The sequence below is a fragment of the Lemur catta genome, chromosome 23, assembly GCF_020740605.2.
Source record: "Lemur catta isolate mLemCat1 chromosome 23, mLemCat1.pri, whole genome shotgun sequence".
NCBI lineage: Eukaryota > Metazoa > Chordata > Mammalia > Primates > Lemuridae > Lemur > Lemur catta.
In genome coordinates this window covers 698,133-721,624 of record NC_059150.1, presented here as the reverse complement: position 1 = coordinate 721,624, position 23,492 = coordinate 698,133, and the positions used below count along the sequence as shown (strand labels likewise).

Genomic DNA, 23,492 nt, shown 5'->3' with positions numbered 1-23,492 from the left:
AAATCGTTCTTTATTTCATAAAGACTTGTCCTTACAATAAGCAAATAAGCTCTCTGAGTTCAGGAACTATAACGTACGCTCCTTCAGGATGCCTGTGTATGTGTGATCTGTGTATTCCGGTGTTGATCGCTGACTTTGCTGATGGGAAGTTTGTTTTGCTCACTTCGAGGCTCACTCCACATAAGCAGAGACAATGATTTGTTTCTGTCTGTCAGAGCACTCTCAGTTGTGAACCAAATCTGGGGCAAAATCAGGTTACTGTGGTTGCTGGATCACTTGGAAGGCATCATGAACGTATTTCATTTTCTTTTTCTTAAGTCTCCAGGCGCTGAGCACAACAGCCACGATGCCACTGTGCCCACGGTCTGGACGAGACTTCGAGGAGCTCACGAGTGGCTCCCTGCCCCATGTGCTGGCGTGTGCTGGCATGTGCCGTCCTGGCCAGGCCCCTGGTGCACACGGACAGGCCCCGGCACGTCCACACAGCCCAGCCCACATGGAGAGTGGACGGGTCTCGATCTCCCGGGGACGAGCTCTGCCCTGAAGGCCACAGCAAGCGAATGTGTGATGAATTCTGAGGCTTCGCGGCTGGGCACGAAACACCAGGGAAACGGCAATATTGCAGCTCTGTTTGAAATCACAGAGAGACACGTGGTGCTGACGTCCTTCTCAGCGTTGAAAGGGAACAGCTCATACTCTGAATCGGCAGCTTAACTGAGTAGAAAAGAACAAGAATCCCAAGATAGCTCTATTGTAGCAAACGCAGGCGACGCTGTACCTTAGGTGAAATCACTCTTTTGGGGGGGCCGTGGCTGTGCCTTTGTGCTAAGAATACTCCGGGGGTCGGTGGGGAAAGAAGAAGGAAGTCAAGCAAATGGTTCATCAATTTAAAATCAATAAATTTAATACATTAATATTTTGTTTAATAACATAAAGTGCTTTACTTGATACGATAGCTTTTTTAAAACTAAAGCCCGTATTTTAGGCATCACTGTATACACTTCCAGTACACATCATAGAGGGATAATCAATAATTCACTATTGAACTGAACCAAGCAAGTTAGTCCCCAACTCCCTAAATTTAACTATTTGACTAAAAAACCTTCCATCTTTCTTTCTCTTGAAAAATTATATCCAGACTCCCGCAGTCTGCTCTTGTGCCATGTGCCTGCCACGGATTCTCCCTGATCTTTCACTACGAGGGCTCTTGCATGGCACGTATCTGTGAGACAGGGGCTTTTGTTTTTCTCTATGTCACTTTTGACTGCACTAAAACTTACAAATTCAGGAAAATTTTACTAAAATTCCTCTTACAATACTGAATGAATTACAAATCCACTACGGACCGTGCCTAATTCAGAGCACATCGAACAGCACGACAAAGGATGGGTACTCGGGCTCGGTCTGTCAGAGGAGAAAGAGCATCCCCGGTCAGGCAGCCCAGCAAGCGAAATGACAGTGGTACAGAGTTTCACCGATGCCAGAGCCCGTGGGTGACCTGTGAGAGAGTTAACAGACTTTTAATAAGGACGATTTGCGGTTTCCCACCATTGTGCTGAACACTCTGAGATCTACAGCTGTGAGGTTATTTTTGGTTTCATGTGCAGAAAGAGAGGGATCCTATCAATTATTTCCAGAAGTGAAGGAGCCTGAGATCCTATCAGCTAAAGCCAGGTCTTCATAGGATAATTCACCATTTAATCTTTCCAAAAACAGAAGCAATATTTAAAGACCTTCTTCAAATAAACCAAGTAGTACTTATCCCCCAAGAAGACGCTAATCCTGTGGTACAAACGGGTTAAGAGACCTCAGAGAATCCACGCACCGCAGGTCCACTGCCCAAGCACCCTCTCAGTTGTTATAGAAACCACTTGCAGCTGGAAATCTCCCATCACGATTATCGCTATGGTAACCACTGAAAGCCAAGAAGCTGGTGTTTCATACATTTGCCATCGTCCTGGCTCCCCAAGATAGTTTTGCTTCTAAATTCTCCTGTGTCGCTGGAGACACAGGGGGAAAAGAGTCAACAAATTTGATGGGGAAGAAGAAAAGAAAAAGGGAGAAATGAGGACATCGTATAAGCAATAAACTGATCATAAGTATTGTGTTTACACTGTACAGAGAAAAGAACTTAGACAAACCAGCGTTTCAATTGGTGACCAAATCTCTTTATTTCCATCCGTTTGAACTCAAAGTGAGCACTAAAAAATCGTATGTAAAAATATTCTCATATTTTTAAAGCCAACATTGGACATTTCAGAGAATTTCCCAATATTATACCTTTGTCTAATATTATCTCTTCTGCTGTAAATCAAATTAAGTATATAAGGTGATTTTCTTATAACAGTTTATTATAGGATATTATCAGGTTCTAATACAGTAACATGCTTAAAAAGTGAATTTTTGATAACTATAATTCAATGAATCTCTTTCCCCAAAGCATGTATTTATTTCTTATATTTGTTTTTCAAATTTATAATTGACACCTAATAATGATACATTTATATGGGGTACCATATGATGTTTTGGTACACGTGTACATTGTCCAATGATCAAACCAGAGTAATTGGTAATTTTTCTTTATTTTCTTGCTTCAGACTTCATACCTTCACATTGACCTGCCTTCTGTGTTAATAACAAGCAAATTTGTTTGCTGGATTTTACGTTTTTTTAGTTCTTACGTTCTAGCAGACACATACATTAATCTGATTTTGAAATAGTTTAAAATGAGACTTTTGAACCAAAGCTCATGTGATGGGAAGATAAGGCAACAGTGATGATGGGCAATGATGTCTAAAATCCCTGTCACCCCGGGGAAGATCTTAAGATATTTCTGGGGTTTCTTAATAGATCAAAACCTGTAGCAATGACGCATTAACTAAGAAAAGTATGTTGCAAATCAAAGGCTAATATTCAAATACATGAAGTCAAGATAAACGTTATACACTGCTATTGACCTCAGTTCACCTTTAAGATTATCCTTTCAGAATGTCTAGTGTAAGAAACAATTGTTATTTTCTAACCATTTGAAAAGGAATAGCTTAGATTATTCAAATAAGTGTTGGTCATTTTCAGGATACCCAGAGCACAACGAAAACAAAAAATAAAAATTCATCTAATTGGTCATTCAAATAAGAGCAAGGTACTCAGAACAAACTGAACAACTCAACTCATTATACCTGAAGGTTATTTTTAATTAAACACATTTCTTTACAAAAGTCTAAGCAAATACATGGAAGTTGATGCAAATGCTTCTTTGCTTCAGCTGGTTGTCTGTGTATTTACATTCAGGAAGTGTAATTTCACTCTTGGAGGGTCTATATGAATGAAAAAATTAAATGTTGTTTCGGATACTTTTCTCCACACACGTGGATTTTTCTGAGACTCAGCACTTTTACTTTCCATCTGTTTATTTTGGCTTTATGAAGGTGCAGCGTCGGAGCTGAGAGAAATAAATTCTCTGAGATTGTGTCTTTGGCCAAACTGTGTTGACATAGTATTTATAGACAACTCCAAGCTTTTTCCGAAGTGGTTATAATAAAATAATCAACAGTGTATACGTGTAAAACAGTACTTAACACAAAGACACACGGGAAATGTTTAATGCCTTTTTGTGTGTGATCGGAAATGAGTTTGGCCATTTTGACTGGGTCAGCCAGGTGTCAAATGCTTTTCTGTGATGACTCAAACCAACGTAAATGACGACACTCACTGTGACTGCAGATAGTGCACACACCCTTATCTAGTGTCACAGCACGTTTGTCTTACACTAAACACACAATGTGACCAATTTGCTTTTTCCGTTTATTAAGCTCCTACTAAGTGCTAGTAATTTTAAGGGACAGCTACCTTCCACCAATTCCACTCCAGACAACACAGGGTAGCTGGTACCCGACTTGCACTCCTGACGTGAACAGCTAGAAAAGAGGGGAACCCCGTTAGTACAGAACTATGGTTTTTGTTAGAAGTGACGCAGACATAAACACCCCTGTGATCTCCTGGGATTTATGCTCAGAATGACGTCCACGCCGTGGGCAGAGAGCGGGTACAGTCAGAGCAGCAGCGATGCCTCTGAACTTGGGGAGGGGACATCAGAGTCAGCGGCAGTAGAAGCACTGAGCATATACAGGTCAGGGTCCCCGAGAAGAAAGAGGCATTCAGATGACAGCCCAGAAGACGCATCATTGATCAGGAGCCTCCAGGCCCCTTGGAGGGACCTAGCAGATGTCATATGCTGAGAGACAGAGACAAACAAAAATACCAAAAATTAGAGAGCTGGATTCCAGCTCAGCCAGAGTAGGGGACTTCACCGAACATCTCAAGCACCGAGACATCTGAAATGCTTTGCTTTCAGGGTAAAGATGTCACTGTAAGTTCAAAACCAAAATAAAACTACCGAGGCAAGGAATAAAACCAATATTTACAGGAAGAAAACATTTTAAAATGCCTGCCAGAACAAAGTTCCACATCCTTTAAAGGAAATAAAAAAAAAACCCTATAACGATTATCTGAATATCCAGTATACAGTAAAAATTACTGGACAACGTGGCTTTCACAGGAATGGCTGGCAAGTGGGCTCCAAATGGGCTCTCGGGAATGACCCCAGAGCACTCCGGCGCTGGCTCCGCGGCTGCTGGTGCTATCGAGGACCAGACACACGGCCACAGCTGTGACCCAGGCATTAGGACCACCTCACTGCCACTGCCACCACTGTCACGGTCCCAGGACGGCAGGTGAATAAACGCTGGAAGGTGGAGGGTTGTCACTGCCTTTGCACAACCTCCTGACACCTGGGTAGCTGGACAGTGGACAGTGGATGCTGTCACCAAACCTGCCTGTCACACGCCGTGTGGGGCGCAGACACAACCCAGAGGAGGAGAACGGTCCCCACTTCACTGCTGCCTGTCAAGTGTCGTTAAGTGGTGAAGCCTAGTTTATCTGTAAGGAGTTTAAATGATGCCTTTGTGGACGTACAACTAAATGTGGGCCGGAGCCAGAATCTGAATTTACTGACCCTACTTAGTTAAAAATTGATGCTGAATATAAATATTTATTCTTCACCTATATTAAAAGAAAGGATAATGGATAACTAAGAGTAGAGACAGAAATTAAATCATAACAACACATTACCTGTGTGAGAAAAAGCCACTGCTGCTCACCCACGGCTGATGTTTTCAGTCATGACACTGACATGCTAAGAGCTAATTTCATTTTCTCTCCTTGTGTTTAAAACTACAAATTTGAGACTGTCCTACTAGACCCAATTACGAGCTGCACAGAGCCGGTCTCTGTGCAAAGCCAACGGAATCGTGTTGAGACTGAACCATAAACTCAGCCTCATTAGCACCCTGCGCGCTCGTTTGCCTGAAGCCTACTCATCTCAAAGGTTCAGAGAACTTGGAATGTAAAGAAAAGAATCATCCGCCTGGGAATTATCGGGACAATTACGTGGAGAACCAAATAGACGGCACAACGAGGTCTATCTAGGTTACCTATCAGCAATTTCTGCCTTGGCAGATTTTAGTCATCAGAGTGGGGATAGGGGTTGAAGTTGTAAACATTTTTAATTTGGAGAAGCTTTAAAGGTATAGCAGATACATGATTATCTAGGACTAACTTTTCTTTTTAATTCCACCACTCCCAAACTCTAATTTACCGTGTTTGCCAAATTCTGTGATGCAATTACTTCCACCACGGCTGATTCCAAGCTACCAACGCTTTAACGACTGGCTGATAAAATCCCCAAGTGTTTCTCTTTCGGCTTTTGTGAGCTGCAGTGAGGTTCAGAACCTGACAGACCCAGGCTTGAATGTCAGCTGTGTGGCCTTGTAGCTGTGTTTTTAGTGTATTGTGTTGGCCTGGGGTCCCCAACCCCCAGCACCAGGCCAGACACCAGCCTGTGGCTGGTCAGGGACCCGGTGGCAGAGCTCCTACCCCCGTCTGGGGAAAAACTATTTTCCATGAAACCAGTTCCTGGTGCCAAAAAGGCTGGGGACCAATGACTCCTGCACTGTCAGAGCCTAGAACAGTGTCAGACACGTAGACTTACAGCCCTCAGTAAATACTTGTTGGATAAATGAGCAAATGAAGAAATAATTGAATGAATGTTAAACTTTTATTATTTATTAATTATCCCATCTTGGACTGGGGACAACTGACCTCACTCCACTTCCCTCTAAAACCAATAAATTTTCTGCTCCTTCCTCAAATTTTACTGTATGGCAAAAATATCGAAGGAAAATAAAGGATGACATTATATTAATAAACACAGCAACTGATACATGCATAACAAAGAAACTTATAATCAGTGTTTTGAATCAGAAATGAAAGACATCGTAATCTTTTGGTAACCCAAGTAAGTGAATGTAGTTTGTGGGGGGAAAAAATGTAGGTTAAAGAATTGAACCTTCATATAAGAAAGAGCTATTTGTCCCAAGAAAATATGAAAACACATTTATCCCAATTCTACTGCTACTCTGTATATTAATCAGATTCTAAACTAATTTCATATGGCAAATTTATGTAGAAGGAAATTTTTGAGCGCTTAATTCGAATCGAGCATGTAGAAAGTGGGGACAGTGTAAACAAGCGGGAAAAATAAAAGAAAAATATGGGCACATTGTTTAGTATCTTTCTCATATCATCTGCTAATACGTGGATACTCACATCACATCTCATGATGTGACTCATTTTTTGAGCACTAGCTATGCTTTAAAAAATACCGTTATAATCCAATTTGCATGTAAAGTTAATTGTGCCCAATAAAAGTGGCATTAATCAAGTAGTTTTAGGATGTATCAGAGTTTTATTCATAACAGATTTTATAGGTTGAATTGTATCCCCAAGATATGTCAAAGCCCTGACACTCAGGACTTGAGAACGTGACCTTGTTTGTGAACAGGGTCTTGGCAGATGTGATCGAGTTGCGATGACGTCATTAGGGTGAACCCTGCTTCAGTGTGACGATGTCCTTATGAGAAGAGTAGACGAGAGACAGGCAGATAAAGGGACAACAGAGACTGGAGAGAGGTAGTGCAAGCTCAGGGACACCACGGACGGAAGGCCACCACCAGAAGCCAGGAAAAGGCGAGTAAGGGGTCCACGTAGAGTCTCAGACGGAGCAAGGCCCTTTTAGCCTTTCGTTGCAGACATCCGGCCTCCAGACTACGAGAGAATCAAGTGTTGCTGTTTTGAGCCACCCAGTTTGTGGTGCTTTGTTCTAGCAGGCCTTGGAAACTCACATCACAGCTCCAAACTGGAGGCCACCAAGATGTCCCTCAACAGGTGAGTGACACACACACTGCAGTACATCTACACAATGGTATATTAGTCAGGGATAAAAAAAAGAGCTATCAAGTCACAAAAAGACATGGAGGAACCTTCAATAAATATTGGTATGTGAAAGAAGCCACGTGGAAAAGGCTACGTGTTGTATGATTCCAATTAGGTGACATCCTGCTAAAGGCAAAAGTATGGAGACAACAGAATGATCAGGGGAGGCCAGGGGGTTGGGGGCAGGGAGGAGGGACAAACAGGCGAAGCACCAGGGACTTCTGAGTAGTGATAATTCTTCATAATACTTTAGTGGTGCATTTGTCTACAGCACAAAGAGTGAACCTTATCGTGCGCAAATGTAGAAAATCATTTCGGAGGTTGAGGGAAACCAGGAAGTAACGCAGACCTTGGCCCAGCAATCTAACTGTGTCACAAATACACGAAACAATCTCACAGAAGGGGCTGGGGAAAAAGCCTAAGTAGTTTTGTAAGTTTTGAAGTCTGTAAAACTCAAGACAAAAGGAAATGGAGGCAAGTACTTTAACTGATAGAGTTTTTGCCACTGGAGTATGGGCTAACAGTTCAATACTGCTGCATGTGTACACTGCATTTAAACAATTCAGCAGACAAATGGCAGATGATGGAAACCAGGTTTCTCACCGCTGGAGTTTGAATATACAGATAAACACGGGGAAGAGGCTAGAATAGTCCACGTGTCAACAGAGTTAGAGGCATCAACAGGAACTCACGGTGAGCTTAGTACAGGCCCAGCCTTGCACACAGATATACTTATAGAAATGTGCATCTGCACAGCACACAGTCGTGTGTGTCTGTGCTCTGCCAGCCCAGACGGCCTAGAAGACACGACGCCCAGCAGCAGCAAACACACCCTGCACCCAGATCGCGGCTTCCACGACCTTGTGCTCGAACAAGAGGAACAAGGACTCCTGGGAGAAACGGGGGTTCATGCCAGGACTTGGACAGGAAATATGCTGATATACAAGGTACACCTGGAGCATCTTGTAGAGCCTGAAAGTGAAAAACACTCCACATGGATGGGGAGTAAGTCGAAGAGAACAGGAACCAACTGGAAAGAACTCCCAGTGGCCAAGGGTGGAACAATTTGAGTCATAAAAGAAAGTACTATTGAATTGTAACCCACTGCATAAAATAAACACCAGTAAGTTCATACTGATCGAAATACTTAATGAATAAATGGAGGAGAAGAGCCAGATCTCTCATGCAGAATAATTCCAATTAATTTATGTAAATATTCCGCCCTCCAGGATGCAGACCGTAATTTCCCACTCCCTAAGTGTAGGCTGCACATAGCGATGTCCTTTTTTAAGAGTACAGTAAGGAAAGGAGGAAAAGGAGCACATGTGCAGTGGAGAAACCTGGTACCTCCCGGGGGGTTAAGGCTAACATCAGCAGGGACATGTCATGTTGCTCATGTATGTCACTGATATGATATAAGGTGGATGGCCTTTACCTCTGCAGTCTTCATCCTAATAACCAATAACTCCAGTCTTATGAGAAAAACATCAAACTAACTTCAGTATCAGGGAAACCTATAAAACACTTGGCCAGTATTTTAAAATTGTCATTGTTACCAAAAACAAGGCAGGCCCAAGGAACTGCCACAACCAAGAGGAATGTAAGAACGTAGGACAACCAAATATAATGTAGTATTCTGGATGGGATATTCAAATAGGAAAAATTTAAGGAAATCTGATTAAACTATAAGCTTTAGTTAATAATAATGTAGCAATATTAGTTCATTAATCGTAACAAATCTACCGTACTAATGGGAGATGTCAGTAACAAGGGAAACCGGGTATGGGTATGAGAGATCCCTCTGTACCGGCCCCTCGATTTTTCTGTAAATCTAAAACTCTTCTAAAATAATAAAGCATATCATAAAAAGGTAAACTTAAATTCAAAACTCTCATTAGAAAGGAAGATTCTTATGTTAATAACAAGTGCTATGAAAATTCCACCATTGGCCAGGCATGGTGGCTCATGTCTGTAATCCTAGCACTTTGGAAAGCCAAGGCAGAAGAATCCCTTGAGGCCAGGAGTGCGAGACCAGCCTGAGTAATGTAGTGAGACCTGCCTCCCCACAAAAAATAGAAAAAATTAGCCGGGCATGGTGGTACCGTCCTGTAGTCCCTGCTACTAGGGAGGCTGAGGCAGGAGGATCACTTGAGCTTATGCGTTTGAAGTTGCAGTGAGCTCCGATGACGCCCCTGCACTCTACCCCCGACAACAGAGTGAGACCTTGTCTCAAAAAATAAACAAATAAGAAAACTGCATCTTTAATTTATTCATTTTATAACTGTTCCTTCAGTGACTACCCTGAGTTAGGCAGTAGCTCCCCACTGACTTGGGATATGTTTGCTGGCAAAACACCCATGTCTTATGATCTCACAGGTAAAACATAAACAAATTAACACAAAAATAATGTTTTTGAATTGTGGCACACACCAGAGAAGAAAAATGCAAAGCACAGCGTAAGTATAGACCGTGAGGCTTCACCTGGTGTAGACAGAGGACTGTGATAGGGAAAGAATGATCCTCGAGTTTTCATTTGCTAGAGGAGAAAACTGAGCTCCTGAGATTTCCTGACAAATAAGCAATAAAACTGAAAATATAACTAAAAACTCTAACTTTCATTGTCCACTTGAATTTCAGATTTGATATCGTAAGACCATGAAGGGTAATTTTTGAAAATCACCAAAGATGAAAAAAAGTATGCAATTCTCCAGAAAAATTTTATTTGCCTAAGAGAAGAATCTGAAAAAGAAGCTAAAATTAATTCTGCTATAGGATGTGAGGAACCTTGGGTAACCTTCATGAGGTAGAGACCATTGTACTGTAAGCTGGTAATTATTTTATTTACAAAGAAGCAAAGATAGCTTTTTCTCACACTAATAGTTATATAGGCACTCAACAACATGCTGTTGCAAGGATATTAACTTGCACAGTAAATACCAAAGTTTTAAGTGTCTCTACACGTGCAGAATTTTAAAGAAGAGCAGGTGATTACTCCCTAACGAATAACATCAACCTACTCTGACCTACCAGGCAAACTCAATTATTTCTTAATAATGACATTAAGATTGAATAAATCAGACCATATTTTATTCTTTCAGATTCAATTTGTTCTTTATACTTTTAGAGAGATTAAAAAGGAAATATACTTTAAAATAACTTTATTCAAATTCAGTTACTTAATTATTGCTGATGGTTCTAGAAGATTAGATGCTACCCCAAACTATTTAAAGTTGTTTAAATAACTCTAATAATAGTTTTATCAAACCACATTGTATTTACATGCTATGGACCATGCTTTAAGTATGGATTAACACAAATAATTTTAAATTAATCTAGATATGGCATTGACATTGAAAATATTCAATTTACCCCCCAATATATAAAAGACTAGGGAAATATAGCTATAAATAACTTTTCTAGTTCATGGTAGCTTGAATACGGCAGTTTCTTTCAAACCTCTCACAACAGACTCATGGATCAAAATCCCAAACAGAGTTTATTATGAAGTGCTCTCATTATTTAAAACAGTTTCTGAATGACAGACCAGAGGAGTGTCTCGTTCCAATAAAATTCCCGCTTAGTACATCAAAAGCAAAAAAATAATAGTTCTTAAATTATTAAAATTCAGTTGATCCCACACATTAGAACCAGTTTTGCAAAACTGTGGAACGAATATGAAACAATCAGGACAAATTCATTGCAATTCCAGGTGAGGGGACTGTCCACCTACTCAGGAACAGAAAGTGGACGGCACCTCCTGAACTCTGCTCTAATATTCCTCACGTCACACGACCTCACCTGCAGAACACAAAGGATGTCGGACACCGGACAGACAACAGGAACGGCGTTCCCCTGGTAGCAGAGCAAGGCAGAATGTTAAGAACAAAAGGCGTATGGAGCTAGAGGTGACTCTTCTCTCTCAAATCTAAGGAAATATATTTCGAGGTGCAAAAGGAAGCACTGATTCACTCAACTGGTACGATGTCAGAAACTGCAATTTCTTTGTGTGCTTATCATGTTCGGCGTGGAGCTCCTCAGGCCTCCTCACCGCACGGGAGCGAGTCCGTGTGAGCCCAGGGCACAGACCACGGGGGTCAGGGCACAGCTCCACGCTCACCAGCAGTGTGCCCTGGGCAAGCAATGAACCCACGTGCCTCAGTTTCCTCAGCTGTAAAATGGACTTAATGATCAATTCTACCTGACATGGTGGTTATATTTATTATGTAAGTGGGAGTAACACTCTTAAAGCTTATATTGTTTACCTCTTCTCTTAAAAAATCCCTCTCAAAAGAGGAAAATATTTATATTCAACTATTCCAGGGATTCCTAACACCGATTATATAGTGGGTTCTCAGTGGAGATTCATTGTGCAGTTCAGGGCTTCTGATCACCTGTATTTTAGACAGAGAGCCTGTTAAACTGCAAGCGCCTAAGATCCTCTCCAGATACGCTAACTATCGAGGCTAGACTTGAGAGGCTGCGTCTTGAACAAGCATGCCAGCTCTCCGATGCACACTGAAGTTCGAGATATGCTGGTACAGTGATGGTCTTGGTTTCCTCTTTTGTAAAAGGTGGGTGATTATAAAATAGTATCTGTCTCATAGGATTGTTGCAAGAATTAAATTGAATATAGCATGTATCAAATGCTTAATACAACAGCAGCCATTTTTACTATTAGATACTATTTTATTCATTTGGCTGGAACATGGGATTTGTATCAAGAGTACTAAGTGTTCAGAGGGGAAACGAAGGCTGATGCAAGATTGCTGAAAGTTTTAAGATCAGGTAAACAAGTCTACACCATGTGTTTTTGCTAAAAAGACAATATTGTCACACCAGCAAATGCATTGACACAGAAAAAAAGTCTGCCTGCTTAAAAATCAAACAACATGAAGCTTCAAAGTTACTTTTTTAAATTAATAAAAATACTATGCTGGAGAAGAAATCAAATAATTATAAAGTACTTAAATAAATACATAAATAAATGTCAATAAATTGATAGAGTCTATCAGTAAAATCACCCCCTCAAAGACAGAGAACACCAGTGATGTATATATAATTACCAGTTCATAGTTACGATATCCTTAACAAAAAGAGATGTATGCTTTGGAGGTTACATAGCCATTTCTTTTAAAGCAAACTGCCGCAAACATACTGCATGGAAATGACAAATCTCTGCTACAGAATGAACCATGAACTCACGTCACTTTTCACTGTACACGTCTTACCTCCCAGGCACCTCTCAACAGAGCACTTCCGTCCCTTCCGTCCACGGAATGGGGCACCCTTGAAGTGTCAGAGAGGGTGAATCACTATTTAAATAACAACTCTCTAACAACTACCACTCTCAGAAACACCCTGCATGCGTGTGCACACGTGTACTGCAATCAGGGACTTCGCTGTGTTTGTTTGAAGCTTGACTTGCCTTCCCCGCCGAGTCACGGCGTCTACGTGCAGCTGCCCCCAATCTCCGAGACACGCTCAGCTGTGACCCGTGTGAGCAACCCGCTCGCTGGGGCAGCCACAGGTGACCCAGGTCACAGGACACTGCGCACTGCGTTGTCTCGTTCAACCGCAGCTGCTCTGTGCTTCGCCTCATTGACACTCAGACTCAACAGACACAACTCACACGGCCCCTGCAACCGAGCACACGCACTCCCTGCCTTCGTTCCAAGCGTGTGCCATCGCGGCTCCGTGAACACACAGCGGGGCCACGTGGGCTCCTCTGACTGTCCACCCTGCCGCAGAGCTGCCGAGATTACCCCAGAAACGGGCTCTTGTTCCCATCTGGGGAAGTTTATGGAAAATAACGTCTGCATTTACAAAACAGAAGCACGTGGAACAGCCCATTTCTCTAGTGAAAGAAACACCTGGAACCATTATTCTTTGGAAAACACGGAGACCGTCCACTGACAACGAGAGCAAACGGCGCCAAAGGGTGCTCGAGCACACAGTGTGCGGGACTCAAAGGCAACATAACGTGTAGATAAAGGATGTCAATTCAAAATACCAAATCTATTTTGTAAAAGTGTAACCACAACAGAATATCTGCTTTTCTACGTGACTGTTTTGCTCTCCCGCTCACCACTAGAAAGGTGAAGGGAAAAAACATTTTCTAGACCTAAATACCTGTTGGAAATCACAGAATCATAAGACTGACTGTTCACAATGACTGGTATCACTGATTTCTTTAACGCAGGACACCTGCTCACGCCAAATAAATAAATAAAAACAATTTTTTTTAGCATTTAGTATTCTGGAGAACATGCAACAGGATGAACTGTTTGCAAGAAATATAATAATATAATAAGCGAGAAATAAGCCAAGAAAAAGTCCCAGAAGTGCAATAAACGGGAAGGACTTACTTTTTATCGAGATGAGCACGGAGCAACTGAGGCAGGAGACGAGAAGGTAGTTGATTTTCCTAAGCGCCATGGTCGTACGTAGAGAACATCCTCTGGTGCCTGGCAGGTGGTCCCAGCCTGGCTCTGACCCGCCTGTCTCAAAAAGGAGCCGGAGCCTCAGGACCCCCGGGGGCCGCCTCTGCCCCAGCCCAGGCACAGCTCCTCCACGGGAAACACAGGACCCGGCTCCCCAAAGAGGTTGTGCTGCTTCCCCTCTTACTCACACAAGGAGGAGGGGGCGATCCTTCAAACCTGGGACAGAGTTTCTCAGGCTGGACTGGACTCTCTCCCCCTCCAGCCTTTCCGACTGGTTTCCTTCCGTTAGTGCCTCCTAAAAGCGCTCGCACCAGGTGGGCGTCTTCAACTGCTGATCACAGGGGAGTTAATTTCTGACACCTGTCCTGGCACACAATTGTGACGCTCTGGCAACCCTGCAGGAACACCCTGCATTCCTGTGTATTTACCTTCCTCTTAGGAGCACAGTTCACAGACAGGCAAATTTCTCTGTTCATAAACCCTACTCGCACAACTCAGATTTCTGTTGCTGGTAAATGAGGCCAAGATGGAAGCAAAATTAAGCTATCGCATAAAATGGACAGAGTTCTGGACATTAGTTAGGGGTAGTTTTTTGTCCATCAACTCATAGCCCATTTTATACCCTGATCATAATATTCTATCTTCTAGGATTTCTTGAAGTTTTGTTTTACCATAATTAATAAATACAAACATGCTTGCTTATTTTTACAATATATTTATTTTAAATACTACAGTATATTCCCTCAGATTAAATTGTTAAAGTTCTTAAAATTGTATTCTTCTCGAAAACATGTGTTAGTTAAAATCAGAATGCTTATTCTCTGACGGGTGTTAGTGCTAATGCATAGCCTTTTTCCACTGTTAAAACTGGTCACTTATAACACTTAAAATGCAATATATATAACTGATTTTGTATAAAGCTCTGTCATATTTTAACTATATGACACAGATTTTGAAGTCTTATTTTCCTGCCCATATATCTAAGTGGGGTATAATATTTTGATACTTAGTTTAATATTTTTTACTAATGTTATTCTCTGATCTACTGAGACCAACTCTCTGACCAAGGGATTTTACTTGCTGAAGTGGGGTTTATCCACTTAAAATTTTTTACAGAATTCATGACAATTATTACTTTTGAAGATTTTTTCCCCTACTATGCAAATAATTTAACTTGGGTGATTTAACAATTAGAGTAAATAATTTCAGATCGCAGGAGCATTATTAACCTCCTATTCCATCCCCTTCTGTTCTAATTTTGTTGATTGGAGGATTCAGACACAGAGCAATTGTTCTGTGTGCCCAAAGTCATCTGCTGAGCTACTGGCAGCATTAGGGCCAGAGTCTCCCCATTGATTTCTAGAACATTCTTTCTTCAATAAACTTTGTGGCTTCTCTTGTCATCTTTATTCTTGTGTGTCCTTTCGAGCCCTTTGGAACAATCCCACTCTGGGAAGTCTGCATGCTGGGTCAACTTGATCTCCATTCATCCTAAAAAGGCCTCCACCAGGGACCTCCAGGCTAAGGAATTGACAACCTGTCAGGCCAACGGAGAGACTGGAAAGGAAATGCGTGGCTCCAGGTGTAGAACCTGCTGGTCTAGAAAACTTTCGCCTAAGGTGTATTTAATTATGTGTCACAATTAAAGAAACAAGGAAAATTACAGTTTTTCAAAGGACAAAAGTACCACAGAAAATAAGTGGTTGGGAGAACATGTGATACAAAGAATGGCTGTAGGAATCACTGACATGGAGCTTGAATACAGAAAATTAAGCAAATATAGTTATTTAAAAATGAATGAGGCCGGGCACGGTGGCTCACGCCTGTAATCCTAGCACTCTGGGAGGCCGAGGCGGGCAGATCGCTTGAGCTCAGGAGTTCAAGACCAGCCTGAGCGAGAGCAAGACCTCGTCTCTACTAAAAATAGAAAGAAATTATATGGACAGCTAAAAATATATACAGAAAAAAATTAGCCAGGCACGGTGGCGCATGCCTGTAGTCCCAGCTACTCGGGAGGCTGAGGCAGGAGGATCGCTTGAGCCCAGGAGTTTGAGGTTGCCGTGAGCTAGGCTGACGCCACGGCACTCTAGCCCAGGCCACAGAGTGACACTCTGTCTCAAAAAAAAATGTGAAATAATAATTTTATTATTATAATAAACAGAATTTTTAAGGCCCAGGCCAAGTCTCAACTCCATTAGACTTTCTCCTGTCTCAGTCATCTTCTCTGTAGGTGTTTTTCTGTGCAGTATTTGAAGAATTTACTGCACCATTTGGAGTTTGGTTACCTGACACTTGTCCCAACCCCGTATGTACGGTAGGCAGTATCTTCCTGCTTTACACATAAGTAAGCTGAGGCCTAGTAACCAGTTCAGCAATGCAAGGATTCAAAGTCAGGTTTGTCTGATTGCAGAGCCTGGGAGCTTCCACCAAGTTATGTTTTGTTTTGTGTAATTTCTAATTATTTAACTTGCTAATTTTATAACAAATTAGCAGTCAGTCCTTTGTAGATGGAAAAATTGTGTTTAGTTTTTTCCTTCACAGCACCAAGCCCAATTCTGGGAACTTTATAAAATGCTTTTAGATGATGAGGGCATGTTCTGCTGACAATTGTGACATTTAGGAAAAGAGCCGTTAAACATACATTTATAAGTGAAATGTGAAAATACCCTTCCAGACATGAAATATGCAATTTTGATTGATACGAATATAGTAATATTTTTGGTGTCACATTATTTAAAAATGGAAATATTTACACGAGTTTACAACATTTATAATTCCTAAATTGTTAATATTAGCGTCTACGCCTCTGCTTACGGATTTGATATTGACAAAAGCACTTATTCATGACCAATTAGATCATTTAAGGTGCAGATTCATGGGACGGTGGCTGCTCCAAGATTCCAAAGTTTAAACTTTCTTTCACATGCAAAGTTCCCCTGAGCATTTCACATTTCACAGACCAAACAAACGGGCTCAGATAGATGCTAGCTATTCTCTGGAGAGCTGCTGCAAGCAATGGTGTGTGATACAGCTCTGCTCACTTTGGATGAATTCCTCTGTGAAGAGCATGTTTTCCCTGCCTCGGCCGCAGCTGCTGCCACCAGGGAGCAATTCCACCGTCACTGACGGATGCCGGCGAGGTCAGACCTTGTCAGCGCAAGTGAAAGTCGTGTGATTAGTATTCTGTACCTTCTTACTAATGAACCTTCTAATCGTGAGATCTGTCTGTACTTATCATCTTCCTCCAACTGCTAAGTGCCCTTGAAAGGTTAAATAAGTGGGAAATAGAACCATTGGTTGGGATTTTTTTTTCTTGCATCATGTTTTCCAACTTAGTGTTGAACTTGCTGTTCATAACTCTCAGGATTAGAGTTGGTCAATATGATCACAATAACGACTTTGGTTGTACAGTTGCAACTTGTAAAAGAAGTTACAGACATATGAAAACATTTATAACCATAATAAATATTTTTTGGAAACATTCAGGTTTCTTGGAGAACATTTTGACAGTAGAAAAAATAGGTAAGGATATTTGTAGCAGACCTTGCTAAAAAATAGCAACTGAAAAAAATTATAAATGAAAAATTTTGCACTACCTGATAATAAAAAAAAAGAATGATTTGGAGGTAAATGTTTAAGGAAAAGTTATTCAATATAACCTGATGAGCTTTCGGCTTACACTGAAAACTATATATATATATATATATATACACATAAGTTTTTTTTTTTTTTTTTTTTGAGACAGAGTCTCACTCTGTTGCCCTGGCTAGAGTGAGTGCCGTGGCGTCAGCCTAGCTCACGGCAACCTCAGACTCCTGGGCTCAAGGGATCCTCCTGCCTCAGCCTCCCAAGTAGCTGGGACTATAGGCATGTGCAACCATGCCCAGCTAATTTTTCTATATATATTTTTAGCTGTCCGTATAATTTCTTTCTATTTTTAGTAGAGACGGGGTCTCGCTCTTGCTCAGGCTGGTCTCGAACTCCTGAGCTCAAACGATCCACCCGCCTCAGCCTCCCAGAGGGCTAGGATTACAGGCGTGAGCCACCATGCCCAGCCTACACGTAAGTTTTTAACTGCACAAGGATTCATTTAGGATTGCTCCAGATCAATTACAAATTTCTTTAAATCTAAGATATCATCAATTATAAGATACATTGTTGTTTTATATATCACTAAGAAACAAAAACTTCTGCCAATTAAACTATGACAAGGTATTAATTGCAGATAATATCAGAGATATAAAATGTGAAAAAAGTACTTCTTAGGATAGATGAAATAAAGATCATTGTAAAAAAAGATACAGGTACTAGGTCGTAGGAGTGCAGGAAGCCTGCTATGGCGGCATCACCTTTCCTGAACAACATTTCAGCCAAACCTGTATCTACTGGGCCTACAATTGAGAACAGTCTGTTTGAATTTACACAGCCTTCTTTCTTTTAGTTTTGATTGAGAAGGTGCTCTACTCAGGACAGCTAATGAAGTGTTACAGTACCATAGGTTCCTTAGCCTCTCTTCGGTCTATTTCTCTATGTTGTTCAGATTGGAAAATTTCTGTTGTTCTTCCTCCTAGGTCACCTATTCTTTCCTAGCCAGTGTGATAAAGCAATAAAAGAAAATAAAAACCATACAGATCATAACTACACGATGAGTACAGGGCTACTTCACAATAACAATAAATAAATGGGACCTGATCAAATTAAAAGGCTTCTGCACAGCCAAGGAAACAATTGAAACAGCAAACAGACAACCTACAAAATGGGAGAAAATATTTGCACACTATGAATCTGATAAAGGGCTAATAAACAAAATCTATAAAGAACTCAAGCAAAACAACAAGAAAAACTCAAACAACCCCATTAAAAAGTAGGCAAAAGACATGAACAGAAGACAGACTAATGGCCACTAAACATACAAAAAAATGCTCAATGTCTCTAATCTTCAAGAAAATGGAACTCAAAACCACAATGAGATATCACCTAACTCCACTGAGAATGGCTTTTATCAAAAAGTCCCCAACAGCAGACGCTGGTGTGGATGCAGAGAGAAAAGAACACTCACACACAGTTGGTGGGACTACAAACTACAACCTCTACGGAGAGCAGTGTGGAGATACCGCAAAGAACTAAAAGTAAACTACCATTTACTTGATCCTGCAATCCCACTATTGGGCATTTACCCAAAGGAAAAAAAATTATTTTATAAAAAAGACGCTTGTACTCATATGTTTATAGCAGCACAATTCACAATGGCAAAGATGTGGAATCAACCCAAGTGCCCATCAACTCATGAGTGGATTAATCTAATGTGGTGTATGTACACCATGGAGTATACTCAGCCATAAAAAATGGGAAACTAGTATCTTTTTTTAACAACCTGGACGGAACTGGAGACCATCCTTCTAAGTGAAGTATCACACGGATGGAAAAACAAACACCACATGTACTCACCATTAAACTGCAACTGACCGATCAACACTTTTATGCACGTATGGAAGCAAAACTCAATGAAAATCAAGCAGGTGGGAGGGGGTGGAGGGGTTGGGAAATTCACACCTAACAGTTCAATGCACAGTATTGGGTGATAGACACACAAAAGCAATGTGTGTACCCAAAATGTTTGTACCCCTGTAACATTCTGAAAAAAAAGTGAAGCAACAATAAAGTTACCCCAGAACAAAAAATTTTTTAAAACTGAGGTACTTAACTTATGATGCTGCTGTCCACACCCCTCCACTGATCTCTGCTGGCTTGCTCACGCGGCCGCTGTGCTCAGCGGGTGGACTGGCTGGTGGCGGGATCATCCCCCTCAGATGACTGGCACTGGCAGCCTGTCCACTGAGGCACGTGGACAGCTGGCCAGGCCAACACAGGCTTTATCACGCGGGGATCACAGAATTCCCAAAGCAGCGCGTGAGCCACAACGCACCAGCATAGTTCCAGCTTCCGCAGTCCTGTCTTTGCTTAATAATCAGGTTTAATCACATAGTTCAGGATGTTGACTTTTCTCCCTGCCTGCTTGTCCCTTAGATAAGCAACCCAGTCCTTAAATTGTCTGGGTATTCACCTTTCCCCGGAATATGGTTACCCAAGTAAATGGCCGTAGGCCCTACCGTGGAAGTATTAGGTAAACTGTTACCATGTACTCATTTTCCAGGAGCCCTTCCTGTTAGTCCGGCCTCTCCTTCAGTCAGTGAGTTTGGGGTGTGAGAAGCGGCTCAGATCCAAAAATGAGAACAGGAATTTTAACTGTTTATTGAAGTGACTAGCTTCAGCCTTCGGATCATCTACCCTTGACTGCTTTCCATTGTTTAGATGGAGTAGCGTCTTTACGGGCTCCCATCTCTCCTGCCCCTGAGGGCACCGTGTTCTAGCAGCATCCCCTCAACCCTCACGCTCCTTCGCCATCGTTAGGCCCACCTGACTGCGTGCTGTCGAGCATTGCCATTGTGTCTCCACTGTCCTCTCTTATCAATTAGCCCCAGCTGTATTGGTTTTCTATTGCTATTGTCACAAATGACCACAAACAGTAGCTTAAAACAACACAAAATTTCTTCTCTAGCAGATCTGGAAGTCAAAATTAAAGCCTTGTGCTGGCCACACTGCATTTCCCCCGAGGCTCCAGGGCATAATCCACTTACCTGCTTTTCCAGGTTCACGCATCTGCTAGCTCACAGACTCCCCATCCCAACCTCTGCTTCCATTGCGTCCTCGCTCACTGCGACCCTCCTGCCTTTCTTACAACAACTCCTGTAATTCCACTGGGCCCACCCAGAAAATCCAGCATAATATCCTCATCTCAAAATCATTACTTTAATTAGATCTTCACCATGAAGCCTGACATATCATTTCCTTTTGCACGCTCTCTGTAGACAGAGAGGTGGATAAGTTTACATAAATGAAGAGAACAAGACATAATCAACAGCTTATCAGGCAGTTACTTTGCCACATGGTTTTTCTTTCCCAAGACTGAATGTAAACCTGAGTTGTAACATCTATCCTAATGCCTGTATGCAGTGAAATCACATAAAAATAGAAGAACATGAAGGATTTGAATCATTATTATGCATGTTTCCTTTGGAAATTATCTAATAACCTGTGGGAACAGGTGCTGGGAAAGCTGAAGGGCCAGAGCTCCCTGGAGTGGGTGGGGAAGCGACCTGGGGTCCACAGTCCCTGCTCTGGGCCACGGTCATGGAGGAAGCGGGGGACCCATGGGGACCCCAAAGATGCTGAAAGCCCAGAGCTTTATTTCCAAGAAGGCTCCTGTTCGGTGGCTGCAGTAGCACCTGGGCTCCCGCGGGTACTGGAGGTGCGTGGGAACGAGAAAAGAAACCCCCACCTACCTCTTCGCTGCGGCGCGAGCTTCTCTGGCATCGATCTTTGTGTCCTACCTGCTCTGCTCCAGTTTCCTTCCATGAAGTCTCTGGCACCTTCCTCCCAGCCACACCCGGGCTGTGCCCATCCCCCGCCTCCTTTGCCTGAAATCTTCCTCCCTCGTGCTCACCTGGCACCTGGCGGCTCCTCTCAGCCACCTCCCCCGCCGCCCACCTGGAAGCGATTCATGGAAAAGAGAACCCTGAGCTAGGGAAGGAGGGCGAGTAACCCTGACCCTGACAGGTCATTTCATTTAACCTTGTTCCAGGTGTGGCTTTCAGGCAGGTGAAGCACAGCAGTTAAGGGTCCAGGCTCTGCAGCCCTGTGCCAGCGCCCGTATTCTCGCTGCAAACGCTCGCTGCAGCGTGCGCCTGCGGGGAGCTCCGCGAGTCTCCGTTTGCCCCCGTGCGGCCCAGGGGAGTGGCGCATACGGCGCTGGGAACAGTGCCCGGCATCTCAGTAAACATCAGGCATTAATGTTCTGTCATCATTTCATTTAGTTCCAAAATATTCGCGAATGCAATTTCACTCTTCTATGAAAGTAAAGGTCTTGCTAGTGCCGGGCGCGCGGCGGCTCACGCCTGTCACCCCAGCACTCCGGGAGGCCGGGGCGGGAGGATCGCTCGAGGTCAGGGGTTCGAGACCAGCCTGAGCGAGACCCCCGTCTCTACTATAAATAAAAAGAAATCAGCCAGACTACTAAAAACAGAAAAAATTAGCGGGCCGCGGTGGCGCATGCCTGTAGTCCCAGCTACCCGGGAGGCTGAGGCAGGAGGATCGCGTGAGCCCGGGAGTCTGAGGTTGCTGTGAGCGAGGCTGACGCCACGGCACTCACTCTAGCCCGGGCGACAGAGCAAGATTTTCCCTTAAAAAAAAAAAAAAAAGACCCTGCTAGTTGTTTATTTTATTTTACTGTTTTTTCTCTCCCACGCACGTGTCACATCTGAAGAAAACACGAACAAAAACACAGTCCAAGTGGGAGGAGCGCAAAGCGCCTCGTGCAAAGACAGGAGACGTTTCGGAACCCGAACGCAAACCGCAGATGCGGCCGGGACACCGCCGCGACCGCCGGGAGGGGACGGCCGGACAAGCCGGCGCGGGCGGAGCGGAGGTTTCCCTGAGGTGCCCGCACGGCGACCGCACGGTTAGAGGATGTCACGTGCCCTCACGGCGACCGCACGTCGCATGACAATTCATCATGTATATTCAACATTTTAAAAATGCATTTTTTTAAAATCATAAGACCAGTAGTCCTTCCATCATTGGTGGATTGGATTATTTTGGCTCAACCCACTTATTGATAGCAAATATAAATATTTGAAAAACATTTTTACAGTCTGTTGGAAAGCAGCAGTGCAGGATTGAGACATTTAGGAATTACAGGGCCACGATTTAAGAGAAAAAAAAATCCCAGATAAATTATCTCCACATTTAGGGGACGCTTGCAGATTTTCTTGAAGTGATTGCAGATTTTAGAATAGAGGTAAAAGGACTAAGAAGATGAGCGTAGCTGTCAACAGACTCTGCGTTTTAGAAAACCAAACACTGACCTTCAGAGTCTGTCAGAGAACAGGAAACTTTGGGGGCTTAAAAAAATAAAAGAGGATGTGAGAACCAAATATAGACCACCCTGTCTAGGAACTGAAGTTCAGTTCTAAATCATCTTAATCAAAATCAGACAAGTATGATGCGAGATGGCTGGTGTTTCCAGCCTAGTTTCTACTCTCTGGAGAAGATAACATCATACAGACCTTTACATTTTATCTGAGTTTTCATATACAATGTCCTCAACTGATTATTTTAAAGCAAACAGTAAAAAACTTATTTTTTTAATGTAGAAAGTATTTTTCAAAGGAGAATAAAACACACTTTAAAAATGCATCTACAACTTCTGCTTACAACGTGCGCAAGTGGGATTCTAAAAGATAACAGCTATAAACTATGGACGAAATCCAAACCAAAAAACCAACCAACAAATAAAAAACAAAAGCACCGATGCACACTGCAAAGTGAAAACAAACAGGGATTCCGGGTGGACGCACTTAACTAAAGAAAGCAATGGAGCTACTGAGTTTTCACTGCCTTGCGATGCAGCCACACGTCTGGTGTGTACAAAGGCCTCCACCGTCCTGGGCGGGAACCGGCGAGGACACAGAGGGGATGGTCCGTCCCCTGGGCGAGGAGGGAGGAGAAGAGGCCAGACCGGAGGGAGAACAGAGGCCCGCAGGTTGTGTACAAATTCTGCGTAAATCTCCAAATGCACCTTGAGTCTCTCTGCATTGGGCAGATTCCAAGTAACTCAAATAGGATTAATAAAACCAAACAGATTTAAACCGTCACCCAAAC

At 42.6% G+C, this 23,492-nt stretch overlaps 1 protein-coding gene across 1 annotated transcript in view; it reads right to left on the bottom strand.

Moving 5' to 3' along the window:
- The window catches only part of CRB1 (crumbs cell polarity complex component 1), a 121,257-nt gene extending 100,825 nt beyond the window's left edge, over positions 1-20,432 (bottom strand). Inside the window, exons 1-2 of the mRNA XM_045536513.1 lie at positions 20,411-20,432; positions 13,698-13,829 (exon numbers count right to left, since the gene is read on the bottom strand). Coding sequence (XP_045392469.1) covers positions 13,698-13,829; positions 20,411-20,432 — 154 coding nt within the window. The remainder of the gene's footprint in view (positions 1-13,697; positions 13,830-20,410) is intronic.
- Positions 20,433-23,492: the final 3,060 nt, after the last annotated feature.